The sequence below is a fragment of the Carettochelys insculpta genome, chromosome 2 (assembly GCF_033958435.1).
Source record: "Carettochelys insculpta isolate YL-2023 chromosome 2, ASM3395843v1, whole genome shotgun sequence".
Taxonomy (NCBI): Eukaryota; Metazoa; Chordata; order Testudines; family Carettochelyidae; genus Carettochelys; species Carettochelys insculpta.
The window spans coordinates 70,705,087-70,730,132 of NC_134138.1; the positions used below are offsets into that span (position 1 = coordinate 70,705,087).

Below are 25,046 nucleotides of genomic sequence, written 5' to 3' on the forward strand. Positions count from 1 at the left end.
TCGCTCTCAAAGCAGGGATACAGTGTCTTTGTTACAACACAATACAACCTGCCCTCCCCAACTTATATCACTTTCTCTTTGAGCCCAGGAGAAATTTACTGAGCCAGCAGAAGTAAATTTGTTAATTAGATAGAGGGCTAGGTGTTCTGAAAATGATCATTTAAGAAACTGAATGACGGGTAAAAATACGAAGGAAAAAAAATCTAAAGTGTATTTAAAAATCAGTTTGCTCTAATCTGGAGCCACAAACACTATAAGCGCCTTAATCAAACCATGCAGGGTGAGATGAGCCAAGGAATTTAGCTGCCTAAAGAGGAAGATGGGGCCTAACAGAATTTTCAAAGCACTGAACTATATTAGGCACCTAACTCCTATTGATATCAATGGGAGTCAGATGTCTAATTTATTGAAGTGCTTTTGAAAACCCAAATAAGCATCTACCTACACCCTTAGGCACATAAAATCCTTTATAAAGCTGATCCTTGGTACCTATAGTAGGAGTTAAGGATATTTTGGTGCCCGCACCATGCATGTCCATACTTTGGCATATCTGGATATTTTTTAAGTGTAACTGTAATTCTGATTTTTGGGGGGTTTATAATGTTTGATTTTTGAAATAATTGTTGCATCCTTGCAGTGTATTTTGCAGTGGCAGTGGAACACCTTTAAGAGTAGGGGTGCTGACAGCCAGCCCCTTTATCTCCCCCCCACAAACTGTGGCCAGGAGCAGGGCTGTGTCTCCAGGAAGGAGAGACCTGTCCGGGGTAAGGAGGCTGAGGCTGAGGTCACAACTGGAGACAGGTATGGGGCCAGAAATGGAGTCCTGGGCACGGGTCCAGGAGCAGAGCCCCATGAGCGACAGCCAGGACCCCTCCAGTTGTCAGGCTGGTAGCGGCGCCCCTCATAAAACCTGGGGATGCTGCAGTGCCCCCTAAACCTCTAATTCCTGTGCTTCTGGCATTTTGCTCTTAAATCACTGACACATGTTCTCAACCTAAACTCTGCCATACCACGATACTTTAGCTGGGTCATTTTGTTAAAGTTCACTTCTCAACACTGTATTCCTAAGTGGTATTGGTTTTTCATCCCTGTCTTTGAAAGCAATTTACAAGCAGGTGCACGTATGTTGACATGGGCAACAGAGAGAGCAGAGGAGGAGCAATCAGCCGACAAACTGCACGTCAGTTCCTAAGCTAGTACATACCACATCAGAGACTCCCCTGCCGTCACCAAGGATCTAGCTCACAGAGGAAGACGTGCACCAAGACCCAGCTGTTCACAGGTGATGGGGACATAGTAGAAAGGCAGGTGTTGGAAACAAAGGAGATTCATGTGAAAGTAAAGGTGCATCACACACTGTAGCTGAACCGGGCAAGACTAAGGTGACATGCTTAGAAAATGGAAGATCCTCAAAGAATTTTCTTCCTCTAGCACCCACCCTGATTGAGTCTGCAGCTTGGTGATCCCTTGGCACAAAGAACGAATGGAAGCTGAAATAGCTATGGGCAATTTCCATCTGTAACTGGCATGTTGGGCATTCATGACCCTTAGACATAGTGGGGTGAACTAATTATGCCTGAGTGCCTCCCCAGAAATAAAACCTCCAACTGGTACAAAATGCAGCAGCTCATAACTCATACCTGGAGTTATGATTAAGCAACAAAGATCTCCAGTCTGGGGCTTTGGTCTCTGTACTAGTTTCTATTGAATAGAGAGGCCAGTTTAGAGTGCATTTCTTGATACTCAAAGTCCTATGTGATATTGGCCCTCACTAGGCAAAAGACTGCTTCTTCCTCCTTAACCACAATCTCCTACCACAGCTACATTGGACAGCCACTACTGTATGGACACTAGTTTCTGTTTTATTGGTTGATGTATTTCAAATTTCATTAAGCTGAATCTTAGTAAATGGATAAGATTTTGTTGTTTCTGCTGCTGTTCCGGCCATTATATTCATTAACTGTAGTCAACAGCGCTGTTGCTGTGTTTGCCATCTGTTATTCTGTATTGGGTATGAGATCATTTCAGAGGATGGGGCTGTCATTTATATGTGGTGTGTGCTCAGGTCCCTGGTTGGATCAAAAGGAAACAGCAGACGGTTTGAGTAAGACCCTGTGCATGTGATAGTATTTGCCAGGTCATGAAACTGCTTTCAAAATAATTTTAATTCCTAGGCTTGAGAAATATTTTAGCCTGTTTTTAGAATGTCTTCCTCATTTACAGAAACTGACATTTGCTAAAAAACTTGAAATTATTTACAAAAATGGATCTTGTGCAGTTTCGTGGTACTGGAAAAAAAAACTAAAACAATCTGCAAGGATGGGGGAAGTAGTCCAGTGATAGTCTAATTGCTAATTAGTATACCAAAACTCTGTGCTCATTTCTGCATATCTCAGGAAGGTCATATAGCGGTTTCTTCTTCATTGTACCTGTATCATACACCATCATTCTAGACTTCTGGAATATTTTCTTATCTCTGGTGTTATGTGCTTTGAGAAGCACCGTATGGTCTTTCAAGTGAGAATACAAGCTCCATTTTACTAATGTCTCAAATGGTCTGTTTTTCTGTTTTGTGTTCATGAAATGAAGTAGGACCATATATTGGTTAATTTCTCTGATTCCATCTCTTGATGGTTTCTTTGAGATGCGTAGCTCTTGCCTTGTTTTCTCAGTGCAAGTGGTATCAAAGGCCTTGGAGAGAATGATGTAGGCATAGTGTTTCAGATACAATATTGGTAGTGGGAGCTGTCTATTGTGTAAATTCTCCCCCTGCCTGTAGACTGTCTCCTCTGTTCCCTTACAGAAGACTTCACTTATTAGTTGCCTTGATACATTGCTCAAGTGCTGTGATGTGATCATATCTACTGTCAAAGTTGCTACAGTTGATTTCTGCCTTCATGTTTGATCAAAGCATGAGACTCTAGACTCACTACGTGCTTTTTTTCCAAAAAAGACAAGGGGACTCTGATAATCAAAATACCCTAAGACTCTCTTGTACATGGAACTATGTGCATGCTACAGCCCCCATATTTTAAGTGAATATTTTTAATAGTAGAAGGGTACTGTAAAAATAATAGCACATGTTTATATCACTTTGCATTTTCATCGGCCATATAAATAGTGTCTTTATAAAAAATACACTTTAGATTTCACTGCAAATTATTGGGCTTAGTGCATTGATGGGTGAAATCTAGCATTTGTTATGTCAGAGGCTGGACTAGAAAAGATCATAATCATTCCTTTCAGCCTTAAAAATCTATGTTTCTGTTAGGATCATCCTTCCTTTTGTTCCCTTGAAAACAGTATATTGACTAAAATCATCAGTTATACTTTATCTTTAAGCCACTGTCTAAGCATACAGTGGAGTTGGTCATGTGGTAAATTCTAAACAAAAGCATGGTTTGAGTTAAGAAAGATGGTTTACGGTGCCTGTGGAGAAGCAGAGTTTTTCTGAGAAGAGACAAAAAGAGAGATTACATTATTTAAGAAGGGGGGAAACTCATGTGGATTGTACAAAAGAGGGAAATTTAAGATCAAAAATCACTTATTCCTTAAAAGCCTGTTGACTAGTGAGAGGCCCAGGTATACAAACAGCCAGTTATCAGCACAGTAACTCCCTGATTCTGCAAAGGCTTCCAGATGCGGTTAAATGTCTGGGCTATGAGCAGCTTCACTGAAGCCAGCCAGAACATGTGTTTGTGTGTAAGCATGTGCATAAATCTTTAAAAGACCAGAGCCTCAATGCGGAGTCACTCTTACTTGGGAAGCCTGAATAATATATTTTCTTCCTCCAAAGATGTAATGAATCGCATGTCATTTTGGCTTGTCAGTCCTGTCAGGCTGTATTCCACTGTAACAAAATGAGGTGCTGTTCCTGTCACAGAGCGATGCAGGGTCTGCAAGCAGTAAACTTCACTGGTGCCACCAGGGAGGTAAACACAGATGCAGACTGAAGTGAAATCCAAGTGGTGGATTGCAGGTTAATGGAGTACAGAGCAGAGAGGATGTGCTGTAGTACAGCTGTTGAGACCACATTTTCCATGGCCCAACATATGCCTCCAGCCTTGAATTTCTTAGGGCAAGTCTACGCTTAAAACTTTAATGAAGATGTTCTAGGACAGGGGTCAGCAACCCCCGGCATGAGTGCCAAGCATGGCATGAGAGCCGATTTTCATTGGCACTCGAGGCAGGAGCTCAGCCCTGCCCCTCTTCCCCCATGCAGCTGAGAGCTTGCTCAAGGCTATGCTGTGGGATGCTTTCCTCTTCCTGGGTGGCAGCTGCCCACCTGGGCTCCCCCAGACTTCTCCCTTGGGCTTGGCAACCAGCTCCTCTGGCCACCCCACACAGCAGTATTTACTGAGACCCCTGGCTGAGCTAAACAGCCTGACCCCTCTCCCTGGTCCAAATGAAAAATGACTAAGGCTATGTCTATACTACAGGATCAAGTCACAGTTAGCTCGATTGTACAATGTCACTGACTCCACTGCAAATACTATTAGGTTGATTTTAGGCAGCATTAAGGTTGGGATTGTTACACAATGAGAAGCGACTCAGTGTAGCATCAAGTTTGAATTTAAAAGTTTGAATTAAGGCTAGTGTGGAAGTGCCATGTCTTTATTAGCCTCCAGAGGTGTTCTGTGTGTATCCCACAATGCCCCACAGTCCTCTGCTCTGGCCGCTTCCATCTTTGCTGGTCTCCAAGTACATCAGGAAGCCCGCGAATTTGAATCTGGCACCAGGAAGCCTATAGAGGCTAGCCTCCGGGTCATGCTTGTATGAGAGGCTGAGAAATGTCTTTATTTCTTTGCTATTACCACTGTGTGTGCATCTACCAATTAAAAATAGCCCCAACACAGAGTTCATGGTTATGACTCTACCTCTGTAAGCTGAGTAACTTGGATTTTTTTTCAGCATTGGCACCAGCCCGTGCCCCACCGCACCACATGGCAGCTAGGCTGTGAGGGTCATGCTTGTATGAGAGGATGAGAAACTTCTTCTCTGTGGTTTACATCTGTACAGGCCCCACCCTCTCAGGTGCCATGCAGCCGGGGTCCTTCCTGTGCCCAACCACATCATGTGGCTAGCCCCTGACCCAATAAAAGGAAGTGCCTGCTGCTCAGCACGGACCATGCTGCCAGGCAGCGCCATGTCCTGGCTTGCATGCAGTGAGGGCTCCAAAGGCGGGAAAGATTTTCAGGGTCTTGCTGGTGCCAAAGGGAAATCTACGCTTGACACCAAAGATTCTGGGAGCTCCCCTGCCCCAAGCAGCACAGAAGGGACCATTTCAACTGGCTCTTCAACCACCAGTCCCCCAAAACTCCCCTAATGGGATGAGGGGGGTTGGTTCCCTCAGGGCTGTCCCCCATCGCCATCTGAGCAACACTGAAGGGACCATGTCAACTGGCCCTTCTACCACCCATCCCCTGAAACCCCCACTGCCTAAAGCTCTGCATCCTTATTTATTTATTAACGAAGCTGTTGTAAGTAGGACTGTTAGTGACTCTAGAAAGTGCCACTGGCGCTCAGTTAGAGGTCAAAAGGTCAAATTTCCGCGCTCTGCCTCGGAAAGGTTGCTGACGCCTGCTCTCAGATGGCAGGAGCGAGATCTCCCTTTCCACCTCCCCAGGATAGCACTGACTACACTTCGTGGATTTTTTGCCCCCCGAGCAATGTGCAGTGGGGACCTCCCAGTCACAAATGCCGGTGCGATGGACTGGATGGTTAGCCGCACACCTCACTGAGAAGAAAGAACAGGCCTGCCTACAGCAATTCCAGGCCCCAGGACTGAACAGCCAATGGTTCCCCGCACATGCATAAGCTGTGCGTGTGAGCATGTGGTCCAGCCCACCAGATACTTGGGCAGTGCTGGGCCTGTGCTAGCTGGTACCCAGTGAGCTGCCAGCTGCGCTGCTGGCTGCACTCTTTTGGCATGGTCAGGTCTGCTACGTGCAGGTCTGATAGGGCCACTAACCGTCTAATGTTACAAACCCAGCGCACCTTGCGTTGCCCACTGCCCCACGCCTTCTCTGAGGTCCAGCAGGGCTGACAGCCATTGTGGGCCTCAGGGCAAGGTGTGGGTAGGGCCAGCTCTGTGCCCCTGGAAAGGGCAGGGCCTTGGGCAGAAGGCGACAGGGCTGGGGCAGCCAGTCCTTAGGACTGCACAAACTGTGCCCCACCCCACACCCCCCCAAACCTCAGACCACTCCATCACTCCAGAGGTCATTCAAAGGGGCCCCAGCTGCCACCATCACCACAGTAGCAATGGCAGCAGCTGGAAGGGCTGGGCCCCTTCGAATCACCGGGCTCTGGAGCAACTGCCCCTCCATCGATTGGGTTACTGAAGTCATACCCCATCCTGCCTCTTTCCTGCGGCCCTGCCCCTTGCTCCCTCCGTGCTCCCTCCGTTGCTCACTCTCCCCCAGCAGCACTCACTTTCCCCAGGCTGGGGCATGGGGTCAGGCTCTGGGAGGGATCTGGAGTGTCAGAGTGTAGGGTGTGGGTTCTGACAGGGAGTTTGGGTGAGGGCTGTGGGCTAGGGGAGGGCACTGGTCTCCAGAAGAGGGTCAGCACTTACCTAGGGAGGCTCTCGAGAATGACTAGCGCACCCCTCTGGCAATGGTTCCTAGTCAGTGGGAAAGGGCTCCTGAGCCATGAGAGCTGTGGAGTTGGTGCTCGGGGTGGGTGGGGACAGCATGTGGAGACCCCTGCCCCACAGGGACGGCAGGGACATGCCAGCCACTGCCAGGAGTGGGGTAGTGCCGGGCAGGCAGGAGGCTTTCATTGCCTTGTAAATTGCCCGGGCTACAGAACAATGATCTATTTCGTTCTCCCTGTGAGTGGGCCTGAGCAGAAACATGCGATTAAGCAGCGCAGCAGCAGCAGCAGAAGCAGGGGGCAAAGAGGCAAATACAGTACAGAACTGTGCTAAATACAAACTACAGAAAATAAAGGCACGTTTAAAACAGATTTGACAGGGAAACTATTTCTGGGCTTGTTTCAGTTAAATGAAGGTAATTAAAAGCAGCATTTTTGTGCTGCGTAGTAACGTTTCCAAGCTGCCTTTAGTCAATGTTCAGTTATAAACTTTCGAAAGGACCATAATATTTGGTTCTGACTTGGGAACAGTCCAGCATTACAAACAGCCTCCATTGCTGAGGTGTACATAGCTGAGCTTCGACTGCAGCTACACCGTATTAGGGGGGTGTCACGTCGCTCAGAGCTGAGAGAGCCGTGTTATCCTGTGCTGGCTTTGCCACAGTGCTGAGAAATGCACAAACATCACTGCTGTGCGCTGCAGCCCCCTCCAGCCAATTAGTGAGTTTTGTGGATTTAAAGGCTGCCATTTTACGCGTTGGAAGCAGTATGTACACTCATAAATCTAAAATGAAAGGCCTTCTTCTAGGCTTAAGAGACCAGCTGTATTAGCTGAACAGGTAATGGGTTGTGAGCACATAGATACCAGAAGAAGACTGTTCAGTTTGAGAGGGCTGTGGTGCTTGTTATATGCCAACTACCAGTAGTACACTACAGGGAGGTAAAATCTGTCATTGACAATTGTGGTCAGCCTGTACCAGAGCAACAGCTGTGAATGTAAAACAGAACAGAAATTATCCTGCAGGGTATGTTCTGCCATGGAAGCAGCATTCAGTTGAATACACTGAATACACTGTAAAGGGATAATTAATTTCAGCTTGTGTTTGTTCACAGTCAGCAGTAATCAGAGAAGTAATTATGGAACTGCCTAGATACTGACTTTCCCTGCCATGTAATAGTCACTCTTAAGGCTCAAGTGCCCCTTACTTTCAGCTTCAGCAAAATGAGCTCCTGCCACTTATTAAATTGGGTTAGTCCAACAATTAGCCTAAGGACGACTAAATACAGAACCTGTAATGTGAAAGAAGAGGGCTGAATTTGCACTGGCAGCCAGTTCTCACCTTTTCATGAGTTTCGGTGAGCACTCCCTCTCTAGGTTGGACGACGAGTGCTTCACATGCATCGCATTGTAGGATGTGTGAGTGTAGTCGTTTTCATCACTGTAGTCAGGACCAAGTAATGTCCGAGCCCATGTTCCCATGTCATAAGGAGGAAGTGTACCTCCAAATTCAGAGGGCAGGCATTCAGGGTGTATTAGCTGGTGAAGGCTGTTCAGATTGTTACCATGGAGAAAGATCTTAAAAACAAAACAAAGCACAGTAAGTTCCTTATTTCATAAGGCTTAATAATGTAGAGGGGTGTATTTACACTACAACGTAGGGGGCTTTTCAAAAGCACACGGCAGTAGCTTAATGCTCCTCCCATTTAAGTTAACGAGAGTTTTGACATTGACTTGAATGAGAGCAGAGTTAGGCCAACACTGAAAACACTGTAGAAAGTTCCATATGGTGCTAGATGTATTCCCTGCCTTTACAATATGATGCACACCATACAATGCCTAGAAAAGGGCACGTTGTGGAGCTACTTTTGACGGAAGGGAAGAAAGATTCCTGCAAGAAGTGGGTTCTAAGGGAGACTCTGAAGGTGAGGGGTATGGCTCTTGTGCTGGATTTCCTCAAGGGAGAACATGAAAATGAGAGAAGATGGCAAAGAGATGGGAATGGTGAGAGGACGGTAAGGGAACAGAAGAAGACAACATCTGAGATATAGAATAAAACAAGATTATGAAGACCTTTAAGATAAAGTCAATGAGATGAATTTGGAACCGCTACTGTAGCAGCTGAACCTGGAGCCTAACTTAGAGACATAATCTGACTACTTCAGATAGTCAACAAAATCTAGACTGATTTATTTTCAGAGCTCTGCAAAACTCAGTAGTTCTAGTGAGCAAGGGGTCATGTGCAGACATTTTCCTCAGTTTGGATTCATATTGAGATCCACATTTTTTCCTCTCAAATGAGTTGGTTTTGGGTTCAAACAAAGCACGGCATTTTAATGGATTTTTCATCAAAATTGCACAAATTATCATTCTGTGTTGACATTGGCACAAAACTAGCAAACTGACCCAAATGCATGTTCCTGAAAAAATTTTCTGCGAAGTTATCCTCAGTTTCTGAATTTGTAACAAAACACTGAACCACACAAAGCTTCCAGTAACGTAGGGTTTTGTTTGACCATTCTGCCCAGCTCCAGTTATCCTTTTACCCTCAAATTCACACACATTTTCAGAGTGAAGGACTCCTCAGCCTGCTTAATATGCATCAAATGGAGCCTAGGCAGATTTTCGTGCCTTTCTGAGATCCATTCTCATGACAGTGGACTTCAGGATAAAAATAGTAAGTGGCGAAGGACAGTGACATCCAATAAACCAGGTGCATCCCCACAATGAGGACCTGCTTCTCCTCCTGCTATCTGAGCAGATACAGAGGAGTGGAAGTTTTTGTAGAAACTATGGCTACGTGTAGATGTCAGGTGTTATTTCAGGATACAGCGGTATCCTGAAATAGCTGCTTTTGTCTATGCAATATACCTGTTGTCCTGAATAGTTTTTGAGATAACAGATGTGCTCTTCTGGCATCCCTGTACACCTCATCACATGAGCAGTACAGGGATACCTTGAGCAGGGCTTTATTTCAGCATGCAGGCCATTTAGACAGAGCCACAGGCCGAAATAGCCTATTTTGCAATCTTCTTGAAATAAGCTATGCAATTTGCATAGCACAAATTGTGTAGCTTTTTTTTTTTAGCTTACTGTGCCAGCTACACATAGCCAATATGTGAATTAAGAAAGGCAACCTGCTGATGAAGCAAAACTGGCAATTTCCTTGAAGTTGATAGTACCCCCTGGACAGAGATCTGGTGGGAAGTCCTATGGGAGCTTCTTCGTATTGGTGGCTTCAGTGGGAGAATATGCTTGTCCTTCCATTCTCACAGTTCAGTGAATACTTCCTCTGTCCATAGACATGCCTGGCCCTTTGCAGGATAGGACGCTGCCTGTTCTTTTCAAGTAATCAAAGGCTCTCTGGTTCCCTGACTTAGATTCTGAAAATGGCCTACTTCTGCTAAATTATTCATTAAATCCAGGTCAACTGCAAACTCCAGAAGAGGCTTCTGTCATAGCTGCAGTTGTCAGAGACCCATTCAAAAAACACAGAGAAAAAATAATAAAGCAAAGCAGGGAGTTATTCAATACATTCTAGGTTTGAATCTTCATAGGATCTTTTACTTCTTTTACTTACCCTTTTTCTTGTCTTGTCTTTGAGGAATGGTTTGATTAGCGTGTACAGGGCATGGATGTACCAGGGCTGGTTGACAAAATGGACTCCTCCAAAGCGAGCAGGAAAGCTGTCCTGTAGAGAAGAAAGACATGAAAGGCAATTAACAGACACACCAAATTAGTCAGGCAGCCAGCAGGACTAAAGTCAGAGGAGCTACTTTGTATCTTACCAACTGATGCACCATTTAATCAGCTCGCAGCTTGGGCTGGGGAAGGGGTGGGGGAGGATGAGTTGGGGAGGAGTACTGAGAAACAGCATGCATTGGGTGCTTTTGTTTTAAGGAGCCACTATCCCATTTCCCTACATGCACGTACTTACACCTTGGTTTCTAGTGAATTTAGGGAAAAAAAAAAAGGAGATATTGAGATAACCTCTGCCCAAGTTTCTTCTGACTCCACTCCAGCATACCATACTGTGCTGGACAGGGCAAGGCAGCATGGGTAATGAACACATTGGTCCCTGAAGATCCCTTGAGGCAACTAATTTGAATTCCTTATTGTGCTATATAACTGACCTCCAAGTTCTCACTCACATTCTGACACACAGCTCAGGCTTTCCCCCTTTCCGCTGCCTTTGTCCCACCTTAAATCATCATTACAATAGCTGAACCTTCTGGGTGAGTGAACAACACATTACAGGGAGCAAGCTGGGTGGGAAATGCTGGTATGTGAAAGTGTGGGGGTGGGGTGCGGGAGAGAGAGAAAGAGCAAGAGCATGTGACAGCACCATGGAAACTGACACCACCAAGTGCTTGCTGCTGAGGTTTAGCACAGATATCGAAGCATTAAAATTCAGGTAGCGTAGTCTCACTGAGATGTTTGCTTTGGTGCAATAAGATGCTACTGCACTGTGGTACATTGAATAAATAAGAGGCTACTGGGATTTCTTTAAAGGTGCATTGTAAATGGTATTTTGTATCTACTTTCACATCTCATGAATGTCAGGGTCTGTCAGGGAACAGACGAGGCTCTTTTCACTTTGGAAATAGTGCTGCTGCTGCTGTTGCTACATATATGTGCTTATTACACCCACGCTCTCAAGGAAAACTGGTTGCTTTCTGACACGAACTGGGGCCTCTTGGTAAACAACTACGCAGATATGCTCACTGTTGATATATTTCACTAGTTATCAGCTCCAAAGGAAGGCAATTATTAGCTCCATTATGACTATTGAATTTGATAAAAGCAGTTTCTCAGCTCGTATAAATGAGTGTGGCTGCAGTGGCCTCAACAGAGCTACCACCAGTGGACAATATGGCCCTTAATGTAGATGCACCTGAGGAAAAAAAAAATCGAAAGATATAAACTTGCAGCAAAGCCAAAAGCGATTTTTTTTTCTCTGTACAAGAACACTGTTAAAAAATCCACCTGACCTGACTGGAAAATGGCATTTCCATCCATTGGAAAATCCCTATATTTTGGTTTGCTTTTGTTGCAATTTAGGAAGAAAAGTGAAAAAAAAAGAAAACCAGAAATATTTCCACAGAATGACAAATTCTGAAAAAATTTCCATTGGGAACACTTTGGTTCACATTATTCTCTGTGTCTGCCTCAAATACCACAGTGTCTCATGGGAGCTGTAGTTCTGGGTCTTTCTTGGACTCTCTAGCAGAACAGCACATTCTCAGGCTCTCCGAATAGCTCAGCCACAGGAAGAAATTGGACTGTGATATAAGTGGCATGGTATGACCAGGGAGCAGGGAGGCATTAGGGACCTGGAACTACAGCTCCCATAAGACACCATGGTAGGTCAGGCATTGGGATTATTGTTGACCTAAAATAAAATGTTTTGGTTCAATTCCCCTGCTATTGCTCTTTCCCATGGCAAATGTCAAGTAAACTCCATTTTCCAATGAGAAACTATTTTGCTTGGAATATTGTGAGCAGCCAGAGTGGCACTTTCTTCCAAGTAGATCTGCTTTCTATGTGAATCCAGAATTATATGATCCTGTAGCGTATATCAGTATGTCTCCAGTTGGCCCAGATACATAACATTTAGTGAAGGTAAGTTTTTACTACTCTCAGCCCAACACAACTCTGGAGGTGAGTGATTCTGGTTTGTATATATGGGATATACCAAGTACAATTGCAAAGCCACCCATGCAATTACGTAGTTGAAGTGCATTCGCATTTAAATAATTCATACCTTAATTACCTGTGAAAACCCCAAAAGGCAGTGGAATTCCCCCAAGGGTACAGAGAGAGCTTGCTGCAGCATCCTGCAGTATCTTTATTACTGGGCCTTGTGAACAGGAAAGAGGATCCCAGCCTGGATTTATAGGACTGTTGGTTAGAAATACACATCATTTTTCTTTCCAGCTCCGGACATTCAATATGGACATGGTTGACAGCCCCAATGTGCCATTTTCACAAAATCACCATTCAGAGGAGAAATAAATTTGAAAGAAAGGCTCACATCTAGAGAAGTGTCTTGTATTGGTTTTAGCTGGTTGCATTAAGCAGCGTGAGAGCTCTCCCTGATCACATCTGGGTGCTCTACTGAGTTCTTAGAGACAAGATGAAAGTAACTAAAGTTGATTTTCCATTGGAAAGTTTGTGCTTTGAGGAGTTCTTAGTCATTCCTGTGCCTTTGGGCAGGTACATTTAATAATGAGCAAAGCAGGTTTTTTGTTTTTATTTTTAGTCTGTCTTGAGTTCATTTTCTTTGAATCCAAGCTTGGAAAGAGATCGTTAGAACCTTTTCATTATCTGAGTCATTCTTAAAAAAAACTGGGCCAAGACATTCTCATTGATGTCAATGATAATTTTGTCATTGAATTTTCTGGGACCATGGACTGCATCTTGCCAGTAAATCTGGAAATGCATGAAGGACCTGACCAAAGCCATTTGCAAATTTGCAATCGATAGGGTCTTTCAGTTTCTGTGCTGATGATGGAACCAGGAGTGCTGAGAGCTGCCTATCTATCCATCCATCCATCCATCCAATCAATCAATCATGAACATGCAGCAGAAACCTTCTACTATTAAATATAATATAAAAGTTAGAAATGGGCCTGAGGTAGAACACTGGATCCAAATCTTCCAAACTGCACGACTTAGGTCTCATGCACCAATGAGTTGAACAAAAAATCAAAATCAATTTTGTTACTCACACATCACTCATAACAATGTGTGTGTACAACCATCAAAAGAAGTAGTCTGTATACAAACCCGTTCATCAATGCAAATAAAGGCACAGCCTCTTCTAGCTGAACAGTTTCACCTAGATTTGGGGAGGGTTTTATGGCAAACAAAGGTGTTTCAAGCAAAAGGTCCTTTTTCTCTACATTGACTACAAAAACTAAAGCTTCTTTCTTTTTAGTAGTAGTAGTAGGCATCCTTCAGTCTACATAGACTATGGATCGCGCCCTTCGTAGTTCCATTTGGGATCATCATTTGCAGCGTCGATTGTGACTGTGAAGGCCCACATGAGAATGACAGTCCTTGCTGCATCTGTTGCATGTGTAGTGGGTGTCTGGCAGGTCCTTACTGTGCTTTCTGCGGACTCGCTTCTCCTCTGCTAGCTGTCTGATCCTCATCTCACCCTTCTGAAGGCCCTTGTGTAGTTCCTGCCTCCATCTGCTGCGATTGTCTGCCAGCTCCTCCCAGCTGTCTGGCTTGATGTCTACCTCCCTGAAGTCCCTCTTGCAAACATCTTTGTAGTGCAATTGGGGGCGTCCAGGAGGTCTTTTGCCAGAGGCTAGCTCACCATACAGGATGTCTTTTGGGATCCTGCCATCATTCATCCTGTGGACGTGGCCAAGCCAGCTGAGCTGCCACTGCCTGAGGAGGGTGTGCATGGTTGGGATTCCAGCTTGCTCAAGGACAGCGGTGTTGGACACTCTGTCCTTCCATGACATTCCAAGGATGCGCCTGAGGCAGTGCAAGTGGAAGACGTTCAGCCTCTTTTTTTTCTTTTTAGTACATTCCCTATGATGGTTTAGAGCTTCCATAGATGGTACTAATAGTTCAGTGACAGTTTCTCCATGGAGGAGTACAGTGACTGGTGCCGGAGTGATATAAGGAACCTTTCAGCTCTAGGTCACTGGGTCCAAAATTAGTCTAGTTTGGTGGTGATTGGAACTGAAAGTTACTGCTATGCAATGCCTTTTCAGTAGCCTCTGGCTTTGTGTAGATGAATAGAAGGTGAATTTTAAAAACATGTTGGCTAACATGCTTTAACGGATTTTGAAGCACTCATGTACGCAGGGCAGGTTGTGTTAGCCATCTGAATTTTTATCCTGTTCTACCCATTGAGTGAGCATGGAGGCTAAACTATTTCCCCACTCTTTCCTCAGGGTAATGGGGATATAATGGTACTTCCCAGACTTCTGCTGTTTGGTGGACAGTTAGAATATTTCCTGTTAAATATCACAGCTTCTCCCAGCACTAAATTCCATTTTGAAAAGACCCTGTTAGATAATGTTAATTTCCCCATTGCTAAGCTGAAAGTATAATAATTCTCACCGAAAGCCACCTCTTCAAAGAAGGATTTAACAACAGAGGACTGTCGATAAATTTCAGCGAAATAAGATTTTGCCTCTTTGGTTCAAAGTACACGCACAAGCACATCTATTAATACAGGCTGATCCTCTTTAACTTTGCACCATTGGGACTGGACTGGTGCTGGACGAGAGAATTTGCTGGACGACAAGAGGTCAATAGTATCTAGCACCTTACTAACACTTTCACTATTTACTGAGCTCTTACAAGACATTTAGGTGTAAATTACAGCTAAATAACATCACAGAACACTGAGAGCCAGGACTGGTGGCTGTAAAGAAACTTTATAGGACTATAGAAAATTTAGCCATATCCATGGTAAGTAAGTGTCTAGCTAACTAAAATCATACCAGGTTATGGTTGTTGCCAGATGAGAGAGGTTCAACCTGTACACACTCACGTATTATCACATTGAGAACTGACATGTAAACTGAACATTGAAATGCACTCCCCAAGGGTTATTTGTGATGCTATTGGGGTTCTTTTCTTAGGGTTTGTTCTCCTGCCTTACTGATTTGTTCAGAACATTCAATAATTTACAATGGGTCTGCCAGTCATTAGTGAAAATTAATGAGGTTCTTCAAAGCATCTGTTCACAGATGTTGGCAGATTGTACCAACAAATTAGGGTATAGAACACAGATTTGTTTAGTAAAATTTTATTTGTCCTGATAGAATTGCACTGCCATATCACCCGGCCTAAACAAATAGCTTGAAAGGTAATCTTGGTGTGGATAGGGGACTTCTTTCACTTGTTCCTCCTACTACAACCTTACTTATGCAGCTCAGAACCATTTAGGATTTGAAAGAAAATCCAAAATGCCAAAAAAGCTGGCTAAAACTGTTACTGTGGTGTTCCCCCACTGCAGATCAACGTTTGGCCCAAATCAGGCTGCATCTACACTGTGGGATAAATTTGATATACAATAAAACTGAATACTTAATCTCAATATCATGAATTTGAATAAAGTGTCCACAAACCTTCTTGAAATTTGACCCACCTTTTCTCCATGTCAAATTTCTGCATCCCCATTACCCTGTGCAAGTTTGACAGCATGTACACTGCATTGTGGGTACCTATCCCACAGTGCCTTACCTCAGTTGCTTGTGTGTATTTCATGTTGGAATCCCAGAATTCCAATCACTATCCCATAATTCACTGCATCAGTAACTGCACGAAAAAAGAACTGGAGATCGCACCATTTCCTGCTGCACCATTCCAGCGCAAGCATGGATCTATGAACGCTCCAAATCATAACATAGATAATTTTGGCAACCACAGCAGTTGTCATGCAATTTATCCTTCAATTCCAAAGCGCGATGGCGCTTGTCTACCCTAGTGGTGTTGCTGCTTCTGCTGCTGATGAGGAGGAGGAGGGTGGTGTTTTGGAAAAGCAATCGTGCCAACTTGTGGACCAAGAACAGTGAGCTGGTGGCTGCCATGACTGCATTGGTGACAGTGGAGCAGCGTTTTTGGACTTGAGAGACCAACACACACTGGTGGGACCACATCATTTTGGAGTCCTGGGACAACCAGCAGTGGGTGAAGAACTTTTGCATGTGCAAGTCCACTTTTATGGAACTTAGTGATGCACTGGGCCCCGCCCTGAAGTGCAGCAACACAAAAATGAGGCAGGCTTTAATGGTACAGAAGCAAGTGGCAATTGCACTGTGGAAGTTTGCAATACCTGACAGTAACTGGTCAGTGGCAAATCAGTTTTGGGGGGGCAGATCTACAGTGGGGGTCTGTGGCGATGGAGGTGGCCCATGCAATCTGTTGGCATCTTCTCAGGAAGACTGTGAGCCTGGGAGGTGTACAGGCCATAGTGGATGGCTTTGCTGCCCAGGGCTTTCCTAACTGTGGTGGGGCAATAGAATCCCCATCATGGCCCCAGAACATCTGGCATCAGAGTATATTAATCCAAGGGGTACTTCTCCATGGTCATGCAGAGGTTGGTAGATCGTAAGGTCATTTTACCGATGTCAACATTGGCTGGTCAGGGAGGGTTCATAGTGCACACATATTCTGAAATTTGGGACTGTACCTAAAGGTCCTGCACGAGACTTTTTCCCCTGATCGGAAAATCAAGATTAGTGACATGGAGATGCCCATTGTTACATTGGGTGACCCTGCTTACCCTCTGCTTCCCTGCCTGCTGAAACCCTGCACAGGAGTTCTGGACCCCCAGCAAGGAAAATATTAATTACAGATTGAGCAAGTGCAGAATAACCGTGGAATGCACCTTTGGATGGCAGGTGGGTGCCCTCTCCTCAGGGGCTCGTCGCAACAGGGGAGGGCGCCCTCTCCTCAAGGGACTTTGGTCAGTGAGTATTAGCTGATGCCCTGCTGGTTTGTCCTGCTGGAAGTCCCTCTGCAACTCAAGCAGGGAACGCAGGATTTCCACCTGCTGAGTAACGGCCATTACGAGCTTTGCAGTGACCTCGGTCTACTTTGCTGCGACCTCAGTATGCTTTGCTGCAGTCTCATTCATTTTGGACAATTGCTACTGCTGCAGGTCAAGCATTCTCTTGTTGAATTTACTTGACTCTGACACCACTCAGCTGCATGGGACGCCACTGAGCAGTGTTCTTTGTCAAGTTCTTACACTCTGCATGAATGTCTTGCATGTGCTGCATGATCATATCTTGTTTTTCTTTCCCGCGTCTCCTGGCTTTTTCTGCAACACTGGCCACTGGGTCTGGAAAATGAAGGTCAAAATTAAGATGCAATTGACATAACGTACTTTGAAGTGGAGTGAATGGGTTTTTCTGCGAACTATCACTGAAAGTATACTTTTGAAGGACACTTGGGTTATTAAGGATGGGAGCATAAGTGTGCATTTCACAATACCTCACTTGCCATCTTTTCTCCAGCACATTGCATTGTGCACATGGTAAGTTATAAACAATTGTCCTATTTTGGTGGGAATGGGAAGGTCGGCAAGGCAGGGGCAGCCACCAGGCATCCTGGCTGGGTGTCCCGTGGCAGTGACAAATGGATGGCGGCGTGTGGGACTATGATGCACAATAAAAATAATGTAAAGAAAAAAATATGCAAAAGGAAGGCTGGATGTAAAGGGACATGGGAGAGGAAAAGCATGGCAGAGAAATCCCCCACATGGCACAGGGGGATTCCTGAGAACTGAAAACAAATGGTGCTTGGTAAAGGACATGACAGGGGAAATGGCCAGCAGAGCCCAGCAGCCGTGTGGCACGGGGGGAGAGAGGGACATGAAAAATGAAAAGAAATGCTGGCTGGAAAGGGACATGCAGGGGGGAACCCTGCCCGAAGCCTGCAAACCGTGTTGTGGGGTTGGAACGGAACACCCACCAGCTGCTGAAGGCCAATGTACAGGGGCAGGAAGCAAGGAAAAAAAATGCAAATTCCCATGCTTCTGCAGGTTGCCAAAGAAGACATCACCCTCCTAAAACTAACAGATGTGAAGAAAGAACAACTACTCCTGCTGTGTGACTGAAAGCCTGGAAAATTTGCTAAAATGCTGTATGGCGCCATGGCCCCAGATCACTATCTGGTTGCCTGGTGTGGCAAGGTGTGCTGCTGCGGAATTTGCAACAAGTCAGGCCTGCCCAAGAATCTTGTGAAAAAATACAAGAGTGCCTGGATGAGGCCTTCAAGGACATTTCCAAAAAGGAGAAGCGCTCCATCCCAAGAAACATTAACATGCTGTTCTGAGGGGCACAGAAGCACAGCTAGCAAGCCTGTACCTATGCAAAACCCTATAGCTATATCCACACCCATCCCACATCTAGCATGCAAAATAAAGACTCACCTGAACTGCTTGCTCCAGAGGGCTCAGGTACTGGCATGGAGTTGACTGGTGTGGAGGGGACTGCCATGGAGGGGTCCACCGTGGAGGGGACCGGTTCTAGGTCTATAGTGAAGAACTCAGGGCTGTCCAGAACAACTTTCTCCATCCCCTCCTTGTGGCTCCCTTCCTCCTCTCCGTTGCCCTCTTCCTCTGGTCCATGCTGCTCCTCCGTGCTCAACCCAGAATCCATACCAGAGCCTCCACAAGCGTCACAATTCAGTTCAGGCTCCATGGTGGGGTTGTTCCCCATAAGCATGTGGAGCTGTTGATAATAGCAGCAGGTCCATGGAGCCACCCTGACTGCTGGCTGGCCTTCCAGACCTTTTGATAGGCCTGTTGGAGTTCTTTCACCTTCACCCGGCACTGCATACAGTCCCAGGAGTAACCTCGGGCTACCACCTCATGCACCATCTGATCATAGATGGCTGCGTTTCTCTTAGCCACCTGAAGTCTCTTTGTGACTGATTGTTCTCCCCAAATGGCAATGAGACCCAGACCGCCTGGTGGGTCCAAGCTGGGGCTCTCTTGAGAACCTGAGAAGTGCTAGTCAGATCACTACCCTGAGTGCTCATGACTGCAGTACAGGGCTACTGGTAATTGCTACCTGTGCAGAGCAATGGCTACCAATGGGGTGCAACGCGATGGGCAAAGGGATTTTGTCATAATGGACACCCTTTTTATTTGCAGAGCTGGGCTGCTGAATTCCAATTAAAATTTTCATTCAAATTCAGTGTCAATCCAAGCTTCGCAGGCTTACTTTGACCTTCTTCCTGCACATCTGACAGCTGTGCTCAACAAAGTGGCCATACTTCGAAGTCACCACATAGCTTTGTGGGACACATACGGGACGCTTCTGGAATAACAAATTCGAATTAAGGAAGTGGTGCTTCCACACTAGCCTTGATTCAAGATTTTAAATGCGAGACAGAGGCCATAATGTCGATATTCTGTAATTGGCATTATGGCTTAGTAAATCACGTTGACAGTATTACATGTGAAGACCATCACATTTATCTCATAGTGTAGATGCAGTCTCAGTCTCTGGTGTGACTTCTAGCTTGAGAAACTATCATGTTATTACTTCAGAATCCTGGTGTCTGGCAGAAGTGTTACATGCATACATATCCTCTCAACAAAATAACATGCAATCTAATTACAGAGGAGAAAACACTTTATTCAATTTCAACAGTGTGGTGAAGATTTTTTACAACATAACTGAGGCATTCAAAAGTTACCAGAACACATTGCTCATCTGAAGAAGTGGGTCTTACCACAAAAGCTCATTTCCTAATAAGTAAATTTGTTAGTCTTTGAGGTGCTATGTGACTGCCTGTTTTTGTGAAGCTACAGATTAACAGGGCTACCCCTCGGAGACATTACTCATCTGCATTTTGTAAAATGCCTGTTGTACCCTACCAGTCATATTTTATGTCACATAGGTGTGTGCTCACTGTGACTAAGTCACAGTAGATGTTGAACTATAACATTGAATTTCTTTAGTATTTGTGGGTATAAAAATCTGACCCATTAACTTAAGTTAACATGTTATTGTTTTTAATTTAGTTTCCTTGCTCTTTTACAGAGGATGGAAAATAAAGTTATCAGTGAGGAGATCTGTAAGATTATTTCATTATACTTCTGTGTACCCTCTAGATATACAAAACTTAAAATTAGATAAGACAGTGGGAAGGCAGCAGAAAGACCATCACAGCTGAAAGTACTTTAAGGTTTAATTTGCAGGCATAAAATTCCCAAGTGCTACGGAATCCTGTTCTAGAGATCAGCAGACCGAATGCATATGCTTTTGCTATACTGAACAATCAGAAAAAGGTTGGAGAACTTAATAAAAACTCTCTGAGCCAGCAAGCCTAGGGCTCACTGTGATCTATTAGCTACAGTTGCTCATCTGAAGTCATCAGAATGGCGGAGGAACAAGATGCCAGATTTCTAAGAGGAGCCATGTTTCCAAGCCACCCCAGACTTGAGAGAGAAGTCAAGGCCTCAGAGCCAATTCTGTTTGTCTTTGGGTTATTCTCTGACAGTCACTTGTAGGGTGCAACTGCAGGCTCAGATTGAATTGGGATGTGCCCATGATAAGAGGAACAACACTGACTTGATCCTGACAAAGTTTAGTATAAAAATCTGGTTTCATCTGTTAGTTAAATGATTTTCCATCTGAAAATCTTCACATGGCTTCAGGTTGTTGCTTTATGGCTGTGATTGGAACCAGAGTTTTGGATCAGTGACACTTTTTTGGCTGTTGTCATCACATTAGTTCCTGCATCCATTCACAACTTCCTCTCCCTTCTTTCATGAAGTTCTCACCACTGACTGGATTAGGATATTCTATCACTATGGTCTACTCTAACTTGCGTTTTGGAGGCATGAGGCAAGGCTTACATTTATGATAGTGAGGTACCTGTCTAGTATTGCAATGAAGCAGCGTAATGTGTGTTGATCTGTGTCCTGGTGCAGGACCTTCCAAAGTAAAATAATAGAAGAGTATCTATTTTTAAACGTCAACGTGTGATCACAGTAAAAACATTCCTGCCATTTCCTTATATGTGGAAAAATAACTGTGGGGACATTTCAGATAAAACTGGGTGCCAAATGTGACCTTTAAATGGTTAACACTAGTTGAAAAACCTGATTTTTTAATTCATATTTTAAGGGAAACAGTCAAGTGGCTAAAAATTGAGTTTTAGGTGAAAAGTTGAGCAAAAATTTCTAAATTCAGAGAACGTTCACATTTAGCTGTATCATGTACGATATGCTGAAGGAATAAATGGTGGCTACATATACCACAGCCACCAGAGAGGACTCAGCCACCATAAACCATTCCTGCTTTAATTGTGAATAAATGGGAGGCTCTTTTCTGTCTCTTGGGACAGATATGATGGTTGCATTTAGTCGTTGTATTATCTTGGCATACTGACGATCGATGCAAAATGCCGGTTTGAACTGATATGTCTTTATTTGGATATATTTAAAATGTGGCTATCATAGACATATGTAAAAATGTAATTCAAAATACAAGAAATATCAATTGGATCAAAGGCCAAAATATATAGCCTTTTCCAACCTATCCAGACTAAGACTCTCCCTTCCCACAGATTTCCTACTATACCGAAAGCTTGTGAAAACAGAAGAGCTTTGCAGGCTGACCTCAGGGCAATAGATCAGCTATGCTATCAAATCAATAGATCAAACAATGGAGATACTGTCCTTTTGGGGAGCAGAGAAGAAGACACTGAGTCACTCTGGCCAGATTTAAAAGGGCAGTGAAGGGAAACACTTGAATGCATGCGAACAGTCAGGGTAAAGTGGATACAGCACATTCAACATGCATCACAAGCTGTAAAAGCAGAAGGTGCTTTAAAAGAGAAACACCTCTGTAAAATGTGTCTCCTTAAACATGCATTGCTCCCCTGGGCCATGTTAGTGAAGAAATCTACACCAGGAGTAGAGTACTCTTATTCTGTATTTCTTTTGTGTGTAGCCCTTGCCATATTTGCTGATCTGTTCTCAGCTGAAAGAATTTCAGATGTGAGGAAAGAGGGCATCAAATATCTGCTATTAAAAAGCCACAGGGAGGACAAATGCTCATAGCATTGGTTCAAGTGGATAAAGAAAACTCAACAAAAGGCTACCAGGGAGGGTCTGCCAGCGCTTGTCTTCCAGCTCAGGAGATGGATTGACTTTAACTAAATCTCCCCCTGCTTGCTTAGAATTGTGGCCATGTATTACACAGGCATGTCATCCCTGGACTAAGGCCTGTTCTGTGATCCATCATTTTTATGTAACAAATGGTGAAAAGAAGATTTCATTATTTATAACACTGGGCAAAGTAGCTCAGATTACATAGAAGTGCCACTAAAGTTTGCTCAAGACCTGAATTGAACCTAGAGTCCATGCCCCTCCCCCTTCTAGATTAAGACTGTATCCAGGGTCTGTCATTTTGCCATTTGCAAAAGGTGAAGGCAGATAGGCTGTTATGATGGAAGAACATAAGAATGGCCATTACTGGGTCAGACCAAAGGTCCATCTAACCCAGCATCCCATCTGCCAACAGTGGCCAGTGCCAGGTGCCCCAGAAGGGGTGGACCAAAGGCAGTGATCAAGTGACTTGTCTCCTGACATCCACCTTCAGCCTCTGACAAGAAGAGGCCAGGGACACCTTTCCTAACCCCTGGGTAATAACCTTTTATGGCCCTAACCTCCATTAATTTATCTAGCTCTTCTTTGAACTCTCTTACAGTAGTGGCCTTCAGAGCCTCCTCTGGCAAGGAGCTCCCCATGTTGACTGTGCACCTTGTGAAAAAGAACTTTCTTTTATTAGTTTTAAACCTGCTACCCATTAATTTCATTTGGTGTCCTCTAGTTCTTATATTATGGGCACAAGTGTACATAAGTTTTCTTTATTCATCCTCTCCACACTGCTCATGATTTTAGGTACCTCTATCATGTCCCCCCTCAGTCTCCTCTTTTCTAAACTGAAAAGTCTCAGTCTCTTTAGCCTCTCCTCATATGGAACCTGTTTGAAACCCCTAATCATTTTAGTTGCCCTTTTCCAAACCTTTTCTATTACCAAAATATCTTTTTGGAGGTGAGGAGACCATATCTGTATGCAGTATTCAAGATGTGGATGTACTACAGTTTTATAAAAGGGCAGTAAAATATTCTTTTTCTTATTTTCTATCCCTTTTTGAATAATACGTAACATCCTATTTGATTTTTGACTGCCATGGTACACTACGTGGATGTTTTCAGAGAACTAGCCATGATAACCCAAGATTTCTTTTCTGATTAGTTGTAGCTAAATTAGGCCCCATCATATTGTAAGTATACTTAGGGTTATTTTTTCCATTGTGCACTACTTTATGCTTATCCACATTAAATTTCATTTGCCATTTTGTTGCCCAATCACTCAGTTTGGTGAAATCTTTTTGAAGTTCTTCACAGTCTGCTTTCGTCTTGACTATTTTGAACAGTCTAGTATCACCTGCAAACTTTACCACCTCACTACTTACCTCTTTCTAGATTGTTTATGAATAAGCTGAATAGGATCGATCCTAGGACTGACCCTTGGGGAACTCCACTCGTTAATCTTCTCCATTCAGAAAAATTGCCATTTTTTCCCTACCCTTCTTTTCCTGTCTTTTAACCAGTTCTCAGTCCATGCAAGTGTAGTACCCAGAGGCACTGAGACCCCATCTGGGGTGAGTGAAGTCTCTGCTCCACAGCCTCAGCTAAGAGCTAACTGGCCTTTAGCTCATGTGATAGAGTGCAGGACTTTAGGGCCTATGCTTGAAGGTTCTATTCCTGGTGTTAGCAACCCAAGTCTGCTGGCATTACACAAGGATCTTCCCTCATATCCCATGACAACCTAATTTACACAAGAGCTTTTGGTGGGGGACTGTGTCAAAGGCTTTTTGGAAATCTAAGTATACTATATCTACTCGATACCTCTTGTCTACATGTTTATTGACCCCTTCCAACAGATAAAGAATTCCAGTAGATTAGTAACACATGATTTCCCTTTAGAGAAACCATGTTGACTGTTGCCCAACAAATTATGTTCCTTGCCTGAGACAGAGATGCCCAGAATTCTTACCCAACCCCATATCTGGGCAAGATTTCCAACCCAGTCTTGCAGTTCCCAGGTTCTGAGAGTTTGGATAAACTTAAATGTTGCAGACAAACTTTTAGCTTGCTAGATTTGGAAGCTGGCGGGATTCAGGCCATAGAGTCTCACCCAGTCCTCTCATTTGCTTTGAAGAAGACAGAAAAAGACAGTGAAACTAGCAGCTCAGGGCTTTCTTTACTTATTGCTGCCCCTCCCATCTTGCAAACAGTGTCATGGCCCAACCTGAAGTCGTCTTCCCAGCTCTGCTCTGCACCTCGCCTTATAGGCTTTCATCTCATTGTGGGACAATCACAACCAGTTTAGATAGTTCCTTTGCATGGGTGGCAGGGCCTCCTTCCCACACCAGCCCCTCCCCTTCCTTTTAACTGATTAGAAAACTAATTTCATTCACACAGGGAGAAAACATCATTTAAATCAACTTTTCTCCTAAAAAAAATTATAGACTATCAATTATGTGATCAATTGTGTGATGTGCAACAAAATAGGGATGTTCCACAGTGGGGTCCTTTGTCACATATTCCGATAGCTTTTTGCCTCACACTGGTAGGTTTGAAGGTTGAGAGATATGTCCCAAGCTGCTACCTATGTTATTTTTTCCAATATGCCCATGTCACTTTATGTCCCCTATCTCCCAAATACAGAACTTATAAGCCGTGCAAAGAAATCTGGCTCTTATCCACAAGCTCAAGCCATATTTTCTCATTTTTATTATCAATTCACATAGAAATGGTTGAAAAGGGAGTTCTCATTTGGTGGGAAATTTTTACATTTTGAAATTGCGATTTGTGTTGAATCAGGCTTTTGAAAAGTTGAAATGTAAAACTTTACTCTGGTGTGAAAAATGTCATAATTTTTTC

At 44.1% G+C, this 25,046-nt stretch overlaps 1 protein-coding gene across 1 annotated transcript in view; it reads right to left on the minus strand.

The window, feature by feature from the left end:
* Positions 1-25,046, minus strand: part of CLVS1 (clavesin 1) — a 112,184-nt gene that overhangs the window by 13,553 nt on the left and 73,585 nt on the right. Inside the window, exons 3-4 of the mRNA XM_074985762.1 lie at positions 10,173-10,283; positions 7,935-8,170 (exon numbers count right to left, since the gene is read on the minus strand). Of these exons, the coding sequence (XP_074841863.1) occupies positions 7,935-8,170; positions 10,173-10,283 (347 nt within the window). The remainder of the gene's footprint in view (positions 1-7,934; positions 8,171-10,172; positions 10,284-25,046) is intronic.